The sequence below is a fragment of the Procambarus clarkii genome, chromosome 23 (assembly GCF_040958095.1).
Source record: "Procambarus clarkii isolate CNS0578487 chromosome 23, FALCON_Pclarkii_2.0, whole genome shotgun sequence".
Classification (NCBI taxonomy): domain Eukaryota; kingdom Metazoa; phylum Arthropoda; class Malacostraca; order Decapoda; family Cambaridae; genus Procambarus; species Procambarus clarkii.
This window is the reverse complement of record NC_091172.1, coordinates 37,203,043-37,221,691: the sequence shown is the minus strand read 5'-3', so window position 1 is coordinate 37,221,691 and position 18,649 is coordinate 37,203,043. Positions and strand designations below refer to the sequence as shown.

General features: G+C 40.1%; 1 protein-coding gene across 1 annotated transcript in view; it reads left to right on the top strand.

Moving 5' to 3' along the window:
• The first annotated feature begins 567 nt into the window (after positions 1-567).
• The window catches only part of LOC138367906 (sulfotransferase 1E1-like), a 43,076-nt gene continuing 24,994 nt past the window's right edge, over positions 568-18,649 (top strand). Inside the window, exons 1-2 of the mRNA XM_069330186.1 lie at positions 568-728; positions 13,246-13,348. Of these exons, the coding sequence (XP_069186287.1) occupies positions 594-728; positions 13,246-13,348 (238 nt within the window). The 5' untranslated portion in view covers positions 568-593. The remainder of the gene's footprint in view (positions 729-13,245; positions 13,349-18,649) is intronic.

The following is an 18,649-nucleotide window of genomic DNA, read 5'->3' as shown; positions in this document are numbered from 1 at the left end:
GGAATAAACTCTTCGAGAAGGAATAAACTTTCAATATTTACTGATGATGTGAAAAATAATGAGGAGGATTATGGCAGAGGATAACTGCATGGGGCTCCAAGATGACTTGGACAAAGTGAAGGAAGAGACAGAGAGAGAAAGATTAATGGTGTCAACTAAAAATGTACCAAACACTCCGTAGCAGTTTGTGTCGTGGAACTTGAAGCATAGATAATATTGTGTCGTGGAACTTGAAGCATAGATAATATTGTGTCGTGGAACTTGAAGCATAGATAATATTGTGTCGTGGAACTTGAAGCATAGATAATATTGTGTCGTGGAACATAAAACATAGATAATATTGTTCCTTCCTATATTGTTCAAATGATAAACAAAATCTCTCAGAATGAAGAGCAGTCGATGAAAAATAATTATTTTGAACTTTTTCACATTTTGTAAATAAAAATAGACTTTATTTTCCATACTTCATGAGGTAATATTATTAGCCTTATTGTAATAGCATGAGATTTTGACTATATATTAATCATAACTGAGTATTATAAAGTTGCCATATGCCGACAGTATTGTACAACCCATTCTGGCCCCACGTGAAGATGGCGTGGAAGAACAAGGACCATCCCAACATGCATTTTCTCTTTTATGAAGACCTGAAAACTGACGTAATGAAAGAACTAAGAACTCTGAATGAGTTCTTGGGTACCCGCCTCACCCAGCAACAACTTGATAATGTAAGTCTACTGAACTTTGTTTGGTTACTAAGCAGAGTTGTTATTATGGTACAGGAAAATGTTTTATGTTATTACATGTTATTTTATATGACTCTCGATTTTATTAGTGTTTAGCACAGTGTGTTTTGGGCAGTTTCAGGCCTCTATATTTCCTCATAGATGTGAGGTAGTTAGTGACACTGGGATGAGAAGTTGTAGCTTGAGAATATGAGTGTTAGGAGAGTAAAATGTTGATGAAGTGTTATGTTGAAGCATCATGCCAGGAAGTGGCATGATGCAACCTTCGTTTACAGGGAACTTGTCTCTCACAAACATTACATTCTATTAGACTCTGAGAAAGAAATACATTTGTCCAATTATACCTAAACCACCAGGTACTGGTATATAGTGACAGGTGTCACCTGAGCCGCCTGGAAGACACGGGGTGGACACAGCTGTTCTCTCTCAACCATAGTGTAAAAATACTGTACATTTGCGAACGTTTAACAGCATAGGGATCTAAATGTCCTGAACTCCACTGTAAGAAACTTTAACAGTAGAGAGGAGGGATGGAGATTCTTATTCAGGTCCAGCTTGTAGAGTATTTGTTAGGTCAATTAATGGAGAGTCTCAGTTCAGGTCCAACGATGGTAAGTCTTTGTCAAATTCAGAGATAGTGAGTTTTAGTGAGGTCCTGAAAAGGAGTCTTAGGTACAATGATGGAGAGTCTATGGATGAAGAATCCAATCAGATCTATGGATGTTCAGGGATTGGTAGTTTTAATTAGTTCATGGGGTGGAGATTACTAGCCACGTTGAGTTTGTTCATGGGGTGGAGATTACTAGCCACGTTGAGTTTGTTCATGGGGTGGAGATTACTAGTCACGTTGAGTTACTTCATGGGATGGAGATTACTAGCCACGTTGAGTTACTTCATGGGGTGGAAATTACTAGTCACGTTGAGTTACTTCATGGGGTGGAGATTACTAGCCACGTTGAGTTACTTCATGGGGTGGAGATTACTAGTCACGTTGAGTTACTTCATGGGGGTGGAGATTACTAGCCACGTTGAGTTACTTTATGGGGTGGAGATTACTAGCCACGTTGAGTTTGTTCATGGGGTGGAGATTACTAGCCACGTTGAGTTAGTTCATGGGGTGGAGATTACTAGCCACGTTGAGTTAGTTCATGGGGTGGAGATTACTAGTCACGTTGAGTTACTTCATGGGATGGAGATTACTGTGGGATATTTGGGCTTGATTCTGATTAATTAATAATTAAAGTAGTAAATTAAATTACGAAGGACCACCCGCTTTTAAAGTAAAGAGGGAAACTGAGAATTTCTGATCATTAAATAATTCCCAGATGAAACCAGTAACTATGGATATAACTAGAAATCATGATCATAAGATTAATTAATGGGCTGTATTATTAAAAGAAACAAAGCCTCAAACACCTACGTTGGGGGGTTATTACTGGAGGTAAGTACGTCCAGGAATCAGTGTGGTTCGTTCACTAATTCAATTAATAATAATCTAATCCTATAAAATAATACTGAATACAATATCATTCACATAAAGAAGAATATGAATATGAGCATAATAATGAGTTACAGTAAATCACACATTAATATCAAAACATTCTGAATAAATCAAATTGCAAAGGAATGGATAAAAAGGAAATAAATCTTAGCTTGAAGCAGATTCCTTTAGATAACCATAGAAGTCCTCTTAATCTCCAGATCCGGTACACTGACGAATGGTACGGTTCAACATGGAGAAGGCAGCATGAGGAATTCTTCTCTCGGGCTGCAAGATAAATAACTACCAGTAGCAATTGATTTAACTACTCAATTTATATTCAAAAATGTTAAGATTTACAGATGAAATGCTAATCACCTGTTATTAGGTGTTATCCCGCTTCATAACGAACAATCACCCTGCTATTATCAGACCTGTAAATGATGCATCAAATAAAGGAGTACTTAGCTGTGGGCACTGTATAAGTATTAAGATTGCCGTATTTTCGCATCCCAGGCTCCGGTGAACCTATCCTGGATAGTGATGCGCTTCAAGTTGGCTGATCACGTGTCGTCAGGAACCAAATCAAGGGGTCCCTTATTTAACACCAGCACTAGTTGAAGATATTATCTGCAAGGTCATTCACGCCTCACAGTGGCGGCTTTCATCTGAGGATGGATCACACCTGTCCTATTTGCTGGACAATGGCGTTTTTTATGAGTACGGTAAGCGCAGCTTTGCCTCCTTTCGGCTCTGCACGTGTCCGCGTACTGAGGAGGATGGCGTCCCTCCAACCCACGCCGAGTCGACGTTCATAACACAAATTATTGTCTCGAACATTCATATTTCTTGCATTCGCGCTTAAAACTTTAAAGACTGGACGGGTTTATTATTTAGAGGAACAAATTATTAATATTTACTAATTTAAGAATAGTAAAGATATAAGGGAGAGGAATTAATGTCTCCCCATGGCATTCATTGATGACGTTAACTCTATCGCGAGGTAGACGCTATGATTCTAACGCTCTATTCGGCTTTTAGTTAGAGAACAATTCGTCTGCAATCAGTTGTCATACAGAATGCTTTAATTATGGAGAATCGTATTTAATTCTCACACAAATTGGATATAATGTGTTTACTGTAATGAAATCTGACGCAATACTGGCGTCAGGTGACGTGAGAATTCTAGCCTACTGCACAGATGAATTATTAGTACATGAGAATTCTACAAGTTGTTAATTTTACTTACTACAATATTTAGTATGGTTAGTAATAAGTAATGAGAATACAACAATGCTGTATTCGGTGTTGGAAATATCCAACATAACTCCGGGGGGCGGATTCTAGGGTCGCAGTGTACTGTGTCGTACTGACCTATCCCGAAGTGGTATTAAGATTAATACATTAGTATGTTAATATGTTAGTATGTTAGTACACACATAACAAACGTCCCGGATTTATCAAGGACTTACAAGAATTTGAGTCTTGCTATTTACATGTCAACTGAAACATGTTGTTTGTAGCCTACACAATATTTATAGAATTCAACTCTCCCAATTTAAACTAACAGAATCTACGGTGATGTGATATCTTGGGTCATAGTGACGTGTAATGTTTCGTTACGTGATATCACACCGTAGTATCATCACAGTTTTCTCAGTGGGAAGTGAAGGAAATTAATCTTCTTCAGAGTTATAATAGGCTCGCAAATTCCGCCTACATTGTTGAGCTGCAGCTCTAGTGGGACGGTTGCTTGGAGGAACAAATTCATTGTCCTCTGAAATTACTGGGGAAACTGGATCTGGCTGATATTCTTGTTCAGTCAGTTCAAGGGGAACCAGCTTCTCTAAAGTTTTTAGAGTAGTGTTGCCTCTGCATAAGACTTTAACTACTCTTAGGACACCTTGTCGATCTGGGTGAATGGTGACAATTTTTCCTATAGGCCACTCGGACCTTGGTCCATCACTGTCGACTAGTACAAGGTCTCTAGGTTTTAATTGTACCTTATTGTAAGGACTCGAAGCTCCATAGTGGTACTCTCGTAGAGCTGTGAGGTACTCTCGAGTCCACACCTCATTCCACCTGTTAATAACTCTAGAAAGATGCTGGTAGCTTTCCACCAAGTCTCCTCTGGTCACATGGGACGGGTCTACAGGGTCCTCTTCGGCTAAAGGGATGAGAGGGCTCAGTAGACCTCCATGGATCAAGTGAGAGGGGCTCAGTGGTTCTCTCTGGGTGTAATCATCAGACAGGTAGGTGATCGGGCGGTTATTGACTCGCGCCTCGATTTCCACAACAATAGTTTGGAGTTCTGAGTAACTGACCTTTTGTCGGTGTAACGTTTTCCTTAGACACCTTTTGACTGTGCCTACCATTCGCTCATAGAACCCACCTTGCCAAGGGGCTCTTGGTGCTATGAATTTCCAGTGACATTGTCTTCTTTGTAAGACTGATTGCACTTCAGGGTGGTTCCAGACTTCTCGCAAACAACTTTCTCCTGCCACAAAATTAGATCCGTTGTCTGATATCATTAATCTAGGACATGATCGACGGGCAGCAAATCTGCGGAAAGCTTGAATGAAAGCTTCAGCACTCATGTCTGGGGTAACCTCTAAGTGCACGCCTCTGGTTGTAGCACAGGTAAAGAGACAAATGTACGCCTTCACTGGTATATTATCTGGGTTACCAGTGAGGAGTAAGGCTCCTGTATAATCAACTCCAGTGGTTTCGAATGGACGAAGATGAACCACTCGCTCTTCTGGGAGAGGGGGAGGTCCTGGGTAAGGACAGACTCTAGCGTCGTATCTCTTACAGATTACACAAGATTTAATAATGGTCTTAACAGTCTGACGACCTTGAGGAAGCCAGTACTTTTGTCTAAGGTCGGTGAGAGTATCTAAACTCCACCATGTAGGGTACCATATTGATGGTGATGTAAGACAAGAAGTTTAGTTATGATGTGGTGGCGAGGTAAAAGGATTGGGTTCTTAGTGTCTAAGTCAATCTTTGCATGTAGCAAACGTCCTCCACATCGTAGTATGTTATGAGTGTTGACATCGTACCAGATGCCCAGAGACTTAGTGAGTTTATCCGGAAGATTCTCAAATTCGCTTCCGTAAGTCTCTTGCTGCGCCCGCTTAATCCAATAGTGAACAGGATTGGGAAATTTGTGTCGAATTCCTACTTTAGAGAGGAAATCAAACACGTGTGCAGTCACTCGTAACAATTTGCTTAAGTTGGAATAATGATGAGGATTAATGGCTAATGTTCGCTGAGGCTCGGGGTCCTTCATGGGAGTGGTGATACTGGTCACTATGACTTGTGGCTTTTGTTTGGGCCACTGACCACCAACAAGCCATGAAGGTCCATTGAACCACAGCGAAGACTTGACAAGTTGTTTTAATGTCAATCCTCGTGATAAATAATCTGCAGGATTGTCCTTAGTAGGAACATGTCTAAACTTATATCCAGCAGATAAATCATGAATCTCCCTGACGCGATTGCTGACGTAAGGGGGAGTTTTGTTGTTATTGTTTCTTACCCATTGTAAGACTGCCTCGTTGTCTGACCACACTACAATCTCACCAAAGTGGATATTATTGAGTGTTTTTGCCAGGCAATGAGCCAATCTTACTCCCACTAGCAATGCAGTCAACTCCATCTGAGGTAAGGATCTCTTCTTGATGGGAGCAACTCTTGCTTTAGATGTGAGTAAAATTGATTGAGCACTGTTAACTAAATAGGCTACTGCGCCATATGCTTTGCCAGAGGCATCGCAGAAAACGTGCAAATTGGTGGGTAAGTTTGGTCCTGAAGCATTACGTGGAAATTTCAAAACACCTAACTGATTAAAATCCGTTGAGAGTATTTGCCATTTGGCTTGTAACTCACTTGGTAACGGATCATCCCATCCCATATGTTGTTGCCAGCACTCCTGCATTAGGAGTTTGCCCCTTATTAATATAGGACTAAGTAGGCCTAAAGGGTCAAATGGTTGACTGACAAATGAGAGCAGTGTTCTCATGTTAAGGGTTGAGTTATCACTTTGCACTGACTTGACATTCATCTCGTCAGTGTTGGTGTTCCATTCCACGCCTAGAACCTTTAATTTACTGGGTACCTGATAATCGGGAAATTCTTTCTCGATTAACTGGTTAAGCAGTTTATTATTTGAGGCCCATGACTGTAGAGGCATATTGGCTCCTAACAGTTCCCGGTTAGCCTCATGGTAGATTTCTACCAGATCAGCTTGATCATTAGTTGTCCCCTGGAAATTGTCGACATACAAGTTGTCGCTAATGGTTGCCTTATAAGGGCTGTCTGATTTCCTCAAATGCGTGTCTAATGTTGCTTGCAAAAGAAACGGTGAGGACGTAGCACCAAATAATACAGAGGCAAACCGATAGGTGATTATTTCACTGTTAGGATCCAGTGGATCCTTGTACCAGAGGAATTTTGTGTAGTCACGATCTTCCTCCTGCAATCCTACTCGGAGAAAGGCTTTGCTGATGTCAGCAGTATAGGCAAAAATACCTGTGCGAAATCGTAACAACACGTCATGTAGCCTTTGTGTTAGGCTAGGTCCCGTTTGGAGACATTCATTTAAAGACACACTGTTAGGCTTTACTTTAGCACTGCAATTAAAGACAATACGAATAGGTGTTGTCAGTGAGTCTTTCACCACAGCATGGTGAGGTAAATAATGACCTGTTTTTCGGTCATCGTGTTCAACAACTTCAATGAACTTATTGTTAAGTTGTTGTTGGATAAGTTGGTGATACATGGTTAGTTTGTCTGGCTGCTTCTGCAGTCGTGTTAATTGAGACTGCAATTGTGAGGCTGCCATAAAATAATTCACTGGAAGTTGTGGATGATCTAACTTCCATGGTAGTCTTACCCAGTATTGTTTATTTGAGTAGACAACGGTATCCAGATATTGCTGGTAAGTCCATGTATCATCAGGACTTGGTTGCTCAGGGATGATGCCTAACGTATCTAAATCCCACAAACGATGTATTGGTGGGTCAGACTCAATGTCCTCGGCTATTTCCCTGAAGCGTAGGGGTGACTGCTCTAAGCCTAGTCACGCCACAATTACATTATTGGTTTGTTGGTTTGTGGGCGCTGGACCTTGTCTGAAAAGCACGGGTCCTGTGAGCAATTTGCCACCTGCGGACGACAACAAATTCATACCATGTTGCCTAGTGCATCCAGTGATAAACTTGTAATAATGATCCGCGCCTATTAATATTCCAATATCTGTGAGGCAATCGGAATTTATTTTATGATCCGCTAGCCTCATGCGGTTTCGCTTAAGGTCTCTCGCAGTGCGAGCTAATCCTGTGACCTGCAGGTCCGTAGGAATCTTATCCACTACCACCGCATGGATTGGGCTAGCAGAGGATCCTAATCTAACTAGTAATTTAACTACCTTGTAGTCACGCGGTCCACTATTTGACAGGAAAGCAGAAATGTTTAACTTCACACTTTTGGTAGGTTTTAAATTTAAATCATCTACCAACTGCTGTGTGATGAAGGTTTTTTGGGAACCTTGGTCAAAGAGACCTCTACTGTTAATTCTAGATCTTCGGTTTATTAATTTAAGCTGAGCGGTAGGCAAGGTAGTACTATTGCCTGACTCAGTAGCAAGTACATTCACTTCGTGATGTACTTTACAATATTGCACTGCAGTAGAATTAGTAAAATTCTCTCCAGTGGTCAGAGTTGGTGTAGGAGATTTCCTACATAAGGCGTAGTGGTGTACACCTTGGTTACAACGGTTGCAAGTACGTAAAGGTACTGCACATTTCTTGGGAACATGAGAACCCATACATTTAGTGCATTTGTGCAGTTCCTGTAACCTTTTAACTCTAGCATTATACGTAGGATAAGCAGAGCATTGGTAAGTGGTGTGTTCCTGATTGCAGAACAGACACTTTCTCTGGTTAATAGACTTAGTCTCTTTAGTAGACAAGTCATTGGTTATCTCTGAAGGAGATACTGAATAGGTACCTACATTTCCACTTCTTTTCCTGGTGGATGGAGTAGGTTTGGATTTATATTTATTAGACTTACTTGGAGTCTGTTTAGGTTTGACTGAAATATCAGTATTAATTGGTTTGGACTCAGGTTTAATTTTGTCATGAGTCTTTAACCTATTAACTGTGATCCTCAACCCCTCGAAAATCTGATCGAGAGTAAGAAACTCAGTATTATAATGTGAGCAGAGCTCTGTCAAGACGTTTCGAGGTAATTTCCTCTGTAACAATAGCTTGATAGACCATTCAGAACTAGGTATATTAACCTTGGTACCTAAGGCCTTTACTAGAGACTCTACTTCTAGTCTGAAGCTTTGAAGTGACTCTGGTCTACTGTTTGGTGCATTCAGATCTAGCAATTGATAATAAAGGGTAGCTATACTTAACTCTTTGTTGCAATAGTTCAACTTCAGAAGTTTTATAGCTTCCTCATAATTACTCTCATTAAGAGTAAGGTTATGTATGACCTTTTTAGCCTCTCCTGTGAGAAGACTGAGTAGGTATGAAAATTTAGAAACTTTGTCTAGAGACTGTTTCTTATGGATGTGAACTTCAAAGGAAGTCCAAAAACTATCCCAATTTTCTGTATCTAATCCTGAAAAGGTGGGCAAGTCTAGAGTAGGTAAACGAACCTCAGGTAAGTGATTATTGAAGTGAGACCCAGTGTTGCTGGCATTGGCTCCAGACTGTTTGGCTAATTTAGATAGCCTGAAAATTTTATCACGAGTCTCCTCTTCATATTGGGAGATGTCGGTTACTATTTGACTTACTTCATCAGGATCAATTTCTACAGTATTTAGCAGATCAAGATAAGATTGACCTGCAGTTCTGACTTGATCAAATTTCAGATCAGCCAATCTAACTGTTGACTCTAAGTGATAAGAGTCAATGGGATTATCTTTAGTTAAGTCATCAGCCTTATTAATTAATCTGGTCAAGTGACCTTTAAGGCCAATGTAGGTTCTCCTCAATTGTTCAGGAGTAGCCATGTTGGGCTTAGGTTCAAACTTCACAGTGTTAGGGTATGTATTACTAATGAAGCTTGGATACTTGTTCATTAGTGAACAGGTAACATTAATTGTAGCCTAAATTAAGGTGACTACTTTATATTTTACCTCACTTGAGGTTGAATGTACCTACCTACCTAACAACAAATAGCTAGATATTTTGTGTACTGTCTGAACTCCACCACTAGTTCTCGTCTGGTTAGCTCATCCTTATTACCATCAGAGTTAATGGAGATAATCCAGCAATACACAAAATAGATACACAAAATAATGCATACAAGAGAAATATTATGGAGACACTCCAATCAGAGTTATCTCAAAATTTATCCCACCCTATAGAGGGTCAGCACAAATAATATAATACACAACACTGACTAGTTTTAGATCTAGTCGTAATAATTCCTAACTAAGAACTATAAATTTATTTAGTCTGGGCTTGTACCAAATTCAGCACAATCTCAGCCTAAATTCTACCTAATAACATGGGTAAAGATTATTATGGTGCAGTAAAGTAAATAGTTGTGCTGTATTTTTGTTTTTTTTGTTTTATAAGAGTGCTCTTGCACACACAGGTGAATAATTATGTACAGTTAAGTTTGGCTTGCCAGCCACAGCCTTTTGTGATGGTTGATGGTGTTAATTAACTTGTCAACCACATGCAACCTAGATTCCCCTGACAAATGTACACCGTCTCTGGTCAGGTTCTGTCTGTAAGGTCTGGCTGTAAATTGGATATATGTGGCATCCAATCTCACTCGTTTTTTCAGCCTGAAATTTATGTACTTAGCAGCTCTCAGGTAGTATTCCGGAGTTACTCCCCAACGATTATCTTGACTTGGTTGGCGAGGTTCCACTAATGTGAATACTACTGATTCACTGATGAGCTTGAAAGAAGAAATTATGTTTTTGAGGTGTTTGATCACCTCGGCTGGATGACGAGTTGGGTGGATGTCATTGCCACCTAAGTATATAATAGTTAGATGGTGAGGCCACTCTAACGCAGGTGTTAGGGTGGTGTTGTTGTAAAAGTTATGAGCTGTTGCTCCTGGTGACCTAAAGATTCTCACCTCGGTGTGAGGTATAGGTCTAAGTGTTGTGGGTAATTGGCTATGACCCACTAAAGCCACTTTATACATGAGGTAAAAGTAGCAATATGTTAGTGTGATCTAGGCTAACTAATGTGTTACAATGTTAGTTGACACAATTAATTAAATAGTTAGTCTAGCTTCTATCACACAAGGATTAGCTATTAATGGTTAATATTTTAATTATAAATTTAATGCCTATCCGGTTCGATAAGGACCATAATGTGGGATATTTGGGCTTGATTCTGATTAATTAATAATTAAAGTAGTAAATTAAATTACGAAGGACCACCCGCTTTTAAAGTAAAGAGGGAAACTGAGAATTTCTGATCATTAAATAATTCCTAGATGAAACCAGTAACTATGGATATAACTAGAAATCATGATCATAAGATTAATTAATGGGCTGTATTATTAAAAGAAACAAAGCCTCAAACACCTACATTGGGGGGTTATTACTGGAGGTAAGTACGTCCAGGAATCAGTGTGGTTCGTTCACTAATTCAATTAATAATAATCTAATCCTATAAAATAATACTGAATACAATATCATTCACATAAAGAAGAATATGAATATGAGCATAATAATGAGTTACAGTAAATCACACATTAATATCAAAACATTCTGAATAAATCAAATTGCAAAGGAATGGATAAAAAGGAAATAAATCTTAGCTTGAAGCAGATTCCTTTAGATAACCATAGAAGTCCTCTTAATCTCCAGATCCGGTACACTGACGAATGGTACGGTTCAACATGGAGAAGGCAGCATGAGGAATTCTTCTCTCGGGCTGCAAGATAAATAACTACCAGTAGCAATTGATTTAACTACTCAATTTATATTCAAAAATGTTAAGATTTACAGATGAAATGCTAATCACCTGTTATTAGGTGTTATCCCGCTTCATAACGAACAATCACCCTGCTATTATCAGACCTGTAAATGATGCATCAAATAAAGGAGTACTTAGCTGTGGGCACTGTATAAGTATTAAGATTGCCGTATTTTCGCATCCCAGGCTCCGGTGAACCTATCCTGGATAGTGATGCGCTTCAAGTTGGCTGACCACGTGTCGTCAGGAAAAAAATCAAGGGGTCCCTTATTTAACACCAGCACTAGTTGAAGATATTATCTGCAAGGTCATTCACGCCTCACAGTGGCGGCTTTCATCTGAGGATGGATCACACCTGTCCTATTTGCTGGACAATGGCGTCTTTTATGAGTACGGTAAGCGCAGCTTTGCCTCCTTTCGGCTCTGCACGTGTCCGCGTACTGAGGAGGATGGCGTCCCTCCAACCCACGCCGAGTCGACGTTCATAACACAAATTATTGTCTCGAACATTCATATTTCTCGCATTCGCGCTTAAAACTTTAAAGACTGGACGGGTTTATTATTTAGAGGAACAAATTATTAATATTTACTAATTTAAGAATAGTAAATATATAAGGGAGAGGAATTAATGTCTCCCCATGGCATTCATTGATGACGTTAACTCTATCGCGAGGTAGACGCTATGATTCTAACGCTCTATTCGGCTTTTAGTTAGAGAACAATTCGTCTGCAATCAGTTGTCATACAGAATGCTTTAATTATGGAGAATCGTATTTAATTCTCACACAAATTGGATATAATGTGTTTACTGTAATGAAATCTGACGCAATACTGGCGTCAGGTGACGTGAGAATTCTAGCCTACTGCACAGATGAAATATTAGTACATGAGAATTCTACGAGTTGTTAACTTTACTTACTACAATATTTAGTATGGTTAGTAATAAGTAATGAGAATACAACAATGCTGTATTCGGTGTTGGAAATATCCAACAATTACTAGCCACGTTGAGTTAGTTCATGGGGGTGGAGATTACTAGTCACGTTGAGTTACTTCATGGGATGGAGATTACTAGCCACGTTGAGTTAGTTCACAGGGTGGAGATTACTAGTCACGTTGAGTTACTTCATGGGGTGGAGATTACTAGTCACGTTGAGTTACTTCATGGGATGGAGATTACTAGCCACGTTGAGTTTGTTCATGGGGTGGAAATTACTAGTCACGTTGAGTTACTTCATGGGGTGGAGATTACTAGCCACGTTGAGTTACTTCATGGGGTGGAGATTACTAGTCACGTTGAGTTAGTTCATGGGGTGGAGATTACTAGCCACGTTGAGTTACTTCATGGGGTGGAGATTACTAGTCACGCTGAGTTACTTCATGGGGTGGAGATTACTAGCCACGTTGAGTTACTTCATGGGGTGGAGATTACTAGCCACGTTGAGTTTGTTCATGGGGTGGAGATTACTAGCCACGTTGAGTTAGTTCATGGGGTGGCGATTACTAGTCACGTTGAGTTACTTCATGGGGGTGGAGATTACTAGTCACGTTGAGTTTGTTCATGGGGTGGAGATTACTAGCCACGTTGAGTTAGTTCATGGGGTGGAGATTACTAGTCACGTTGAGGTACTTCATGGGGTGGAGATTACTAGCCACGTTGAGTTAGTTCATGGGATGGAGATAACTAGCCACGTTCTGGGACTGGGTCAAGTTAGTTCGTGATCAAGTACTAAGGTCAACTCAGGTTGACATTACCTGAGTCTTAGTCAAGTTCAGGTAATGAGAAAGTTGGTGAGGTCCAATGATGGAGAGTGGTAGTCAGGTGTACTAATGTATTAATTCATTATTAATTATTATTCATTATTATTAACTAATAATAACGAATGCTATATATTGCACCAATGAGGCAGGATTAGCTCTCAGGGTGTCTTGGAACACTTTATCTTAACAATAATTATATCAGTCTAAACATGATATAATGATGATAGTTAAATTATTTGAGTTTTATTGTAGAAGTAAAGATTATTTTTAGTAATTTATTCATTGTTTTTTCTAGGTGATCGAGCACACATCTTTCTCATCAATGAAAAATAGGAGCATTAAAAATCCTGAAATTTATTTGAGCGCTCAGAAGAAGAAAGACGGCTTCTTTAGGAAAGGTGAGTTGCATTGTCCTGACTCATTGTTGACTACACTGTCATGTACTCACCTAGTTATGCTTGCAGGGGTTGAGCTCTGGCTCTTTGGTCCCGCCTCTCAACTGCCAATATATTGGTGTACATATTCCTGAGCTTCTCCATCTATGCCGGAAGGGAGCCGGTCGGCCGAGCGGACAGCACGCTGGACTTGTGATCCTGTGGTTCTGGCTTCGATCCCAGGCGCTGGCGAGAAACAATGGGCAGAGTTTCTTTCACCCTATGCCCCTGTTACCTAGCAGTAAAATAGGTACCTGGGTGTTAGTCAGTTGTCACAGGCTGCTTCCTGGGGGTGGAGGCCTGGTCGAGGACCGGGCCGCGGGGACACTAAAAGCCCCGAAATCATCTCCAGATAACCTCCAGATGCCATATCTATATTTGAAACTATGTATGGAGTCAGCATCCACCACATCACTTCCTAGGGTGAACAGGGGTGTAATGAAAATGCTAAGAAAAGAATAATGATTTAATTGGTGAGGGTATCATTGGCATGCAGGAACATGACAAAGTTGACGCCCTTGCTAAGGCTGCAGTAAATAAAGACAGTATCGAACTGAATCTTGAGTTATCAAATAGGTCCCTTAAAAGTGTCATTAGACGAGAACTCCTGGATGAATTTGAAGAAAGTAGAACTGTGCAAACTAGCAGGTCCATAGTTCATCACTATGAAATGTGTGAAGTAAAACATGTGTATGGGGCAAGTAACAAAGTCAGTAGACTAACAGATGTTGTCACAGCTCGTATAAGACTTGGCTACAAGTATCTCTGGCAGTTCGGCTTGTATAGGGATCTAGATGAAGTAAAGTGTAAAGTGTGTGGACAAAGACCGGGCCACACACTCCAACACTATATCTTGGATTGTAGTGAAATTGAGCCATTTAGAGATAAATCTAAGCTCACTCTGTATGATATGGCAACCTATCTTATTACCATGGATAAATTACCTGAAATCCTTGCACTGTATCCATATTTCGCTTCCAGTAGATGAACGACATATAGGATTCAGAAACAAGTAGTGTATTGTGAGGACTAATAATAAACAGAAGCACCCCTACGACTCTGTAATATCCCCATTGGTCAAACTATTATGTATTAGCGATAAGACCTACCATTAATGTATGATGACTTAATGTAAATATATAGCTCTTGAAATAGCACTTTCTCTGTAACTAGCTGACATTGTAACTATAAGGTGTGAAGGATAGATGAAATTGTTTATGTAATAATCTAAGATGAGGTCTGATAAAGACCTTTTGTGCCCTTTGTAATGCTTTTGCGCTACCGCTCACAGGATGAGTATGGGATGCACAATAAACTAGCCGCCTTCGGCGGCAACAATAAAAAAAACAACAATCAGGTATAGGGTGAGGGAGGTAGAGAAAGGGTGAGGGAGGAGTGAGGAAGTAGTAAGGGAGTAGCGGGGTTGGTCAGGAAGAGTGATAAGAGGGGGGAGTAAGGCAGGAGTGGTCAGGTAAAAGGGAAAGTTAGAGGGAGGAAGATATTGGGATCATTGGGAAAAGTAGAAATTAGAGAAGAGTTGAAAGTAGAAGGTAGAAGCATAAGGGTAGATAGTAGAAAGTGAAGTAGAAAAGATAGACGTAGAGGTAGAAAGGGCTGCTACCATCCATTCTAGTTCATTACATACAAGACAAGGAATGGAACTCGTCTGTACTTTAAGCTGTTATCAATGTTACTTTAGCATGTATAAACTGGAATCATGTATCTTGTTCCATGCAAGATTCCTTAAGGCAATAAACTCATGAGTGTTCTACGCTTAATTTGCAATATATCAGAAAATCCAAGATCTAGGGAACACAATTAAAGTCAGATTAAAAAGTAAGTTAATCAAGTATATTTAACATGATAAGATTCATAATTCAAGCAATTTTCCTTAATGTTGACACTGTCCAGATTAATAACCAATGTGAGTCACCACACAAGACCTTGAGGGCACTATGACTCTCTGCCCCTGCTAATCACACAACACCTTAAAGTTTGGGAAACACGAAATAAGTCACCCTAAGGTTCAACTCATCAAGAGTCTGAGCCTAATCTGGGTAGAGATGGGGTGGAGGCAGAGTCCCCACCCAGCCTGACAGCCTAGACTGGCTGATGTTCAGTTGTCCACCCCCAGTCTGTTCTGTTTTCTGTTGATGCTGTGCTAGGCTCTCGAATATACAGTTCCCTGGGTATTTATTGGGAATCTGGGAGCTAACTCCACCAACTAAATAGATAGCCCCAGACCATCTACCAAGCCACGCCTTAACGGGCGGCTTGTTTGAAATACACACCCGGCTACCTGGCTGCAATTATTAGTTTAGCAGAAGCAAGGTAAAGTCACACGACCTGACCACTGGTCAGTTTGTCGTCATTAACACTCTAGAGGTGTGAGTATGGCTCAGACACCCTGACGCCTCTCAAAATCCTGTCTGACTGGCTCATGTACTATGCATGTATTAACTAAATCCAACTAAACAGTCTTATGGTGTTACAGTGCATTATTTACTAACTACTCTGGCAGTGTGTGGTTCTGTGTTGTTATGGAGTATTCGCTTAGTTTATGTGAAGTAAAGTTTACATAAAGGTTATCTTGGACTTCTTTGCTCATTGTGGCTTGTGTGAGTGCTATAAGGTGTATTTACCTATCAGTACTTACCTATCACTGACTACGGGGAAGTGAGGTCTAGTTCTTCATCCCCTTTAATTAACATTGTTGTACCTGTTGATCTATAATTTATCTATTCTGATTTTCGAATTCTAAATGGAATCTAACGTTAAAGTTGTGGCTGGAGGGAAGGGGTTTCTACAACTTCCTCTTCCAAATCATTCCACTTGTTGACCATCTGTATAGGGTACCAGATTTTTCGTACGTCTCTTCGACTCATTTGCGTTTTAAACTTCTACCTATATCTTCTTGTCCTGCTTCTTCTCCCTTTAAAAAGGCTGTCCTTGTCCACGTTATCAATTTTTCTCCGTATTTTGTATGTTACGATCATAACCACCCTCTCTCTTCTCTCATCCGGGGATTTGAAATCTAATTTCCTGAACCTGTCTTCATAGACAGGTTCCCGGTAGTACACTCGGGTTCGTTCTCGACGCACAATCAAGAATTCCGGGTTCGAATCCAGGGCGATACACAAATGGTTGGGCACGTTTCCTTTCACCTAATTGTCTGTTTACTTAGCAGCAAGTAAGTAATCAAGAGTTAGTCAGCTTGTTGTGGGGTTGCATCCTGCGCGGGGTCAATAATTCTACCCTGGGGGGGGAACCTCTGAATGAATACACTCTGGCTTCCTGTCCCCCAACACAGTGAATTAAAAATAATTAAAGAGCTTATCTCTCTTAGCTCAGGTACTAATCCTGTTGCAAAACTTTGTACTTTGTAAATTCTGGTTTTGTTTCACGAGGTGCAGACTCCAGGCTGGTGCTGCTTATTCCAGATTTGGTTTAATAACCAGCCTTGATTAATGTTTCTTAATATCATTATAATGTTTAGCAGCATCCCATAATTTGTTACCCTGATAATGTGTGCCTCTGGTCGAGACAGTGTTTGAATTATATCTTCTCCAAACTCCTTTTTTCTTTCCCACTCATGTAGGTTTTTTCATTTATGGTGTAGATACCTTCTAGACTCCTTTCTCATTTTGCCATCTCCATTAAGTTACATTTATTAATATTGAATTCTAGCAACCACATGTTTGCCATTTCTGGGGTTTGTCAATGTCATCCTGCAAATTTCTACAGTCACCTTCGGTGTTTACTTTCTTTATTTGCGTCAGCCTTTTGGGAACATTGACATGTCAAACTTACTCCATCAGGTTGGTCATTCACAACAATTGTTAACAGCAGGGAGGTCCGAGGATCCTTGGGGGAATTCCACTTGTTACCTCCTTCCAACTCGAACCCTCGTCTCTGACTCTGTTTTCTGTCATTCAGGTAGTACTTTATCCAGAGCTGTTTCTTCATTTATCACAGCTTCCTTCTTCATCTTGTATGCCAGCCTTTCATTAGCAACTGCACTTAAAGATTTTTAACCATCTCGACAAATATTCCCTTCCCAGCCTTTCTTTTCATTATTTATTTTAATAACCTTTTCATAGAACTCTATCAAGTTTGTTAGGCACGTCTTTTCTCTGTTTCAATCCATGTTGCATCTTCGCTACAACGTTTATCCTCTGCACATGTTTACTTATTCTCAACCTGATTACTTTTTTCCAGCACTTTACACAGAATATTGTCAGCGACATTGGAGAGTAATTTAGGTTCTTCTGTCTTCACACATTTGAATACAAAAACTATGTTTGCCTTTTGTCTAGAATTCTGGAAGTTTTCCAGTCTCAAATGTTTTATTGAAAATTGTAGTCAACGAGTGACATTGTACTTCTGCAGCCTCTTGCAACCGCCATGGTGATAATTGGCCTGGTTCTATTGATGTTGTTGTGTCTAATTCATCCTGGTGTTTACTAATGTTCTCAACGTTGACTCATTTTTCGTCCAGTGATACCTTAGTATTTCATCTCGTTAGCCTGGTCGCCACACTTGCTCGTTCTTAAAGACTCCTAAAATCTATTGTTGAGTGTTTCACAGACCTCCTTGTCATTTTCCGTGAGCATTCTACCATGTCTCTCCAACCTCATCACATGTCAATTCCTTATGATTTCCTCTTTATCTGGCTATAGAACAGCTTTAGATGGGCCTTAACCTTTGCTGTATTGTCGTTTTTAAATTGCTTCTCAGTTTCTGTACTTTCCTGGTCCTTTCCTTTGCTTCTCTACATTCCCTATTGAACCAGGAGTATACTTCTCTTTTCTCGTCCATCTCCCTATTGAATGGGATGAACTTCTCCATTACATATGAACATTTCTGATAAATTAATTCCATAATCCTATTGTTGATTTCCCTTCCCCACTGGACTTCACTAAGATAGTCCCTCACTTTCACGTAAATCCCAACGTCTCTAATATATCTTCTTCGTCAATGTGTTCCTTGGTTAATCATATTCCTTTAGTTTCATTATGTTCTCTAGCATGATAGTGCAGTCGTCACTGGCAGTAGAGGGCATCTCGTACACTATTATCTTAATATCTGGGACAGTTTGGGTAAATACCATGTCTAGTGTTGCTGGTAGATCCCTGACTCGTTGCTTCTGTAATATGTTGCTTCAGGAAGTGTTGTCCCGTATCTACCAGTTTTGTTCTCCATTTTCATGCCCCTTGTGGAGGGGGGGGGGTCCTTTTTTATTCAGTCTATTTCTCTGTATTTGAA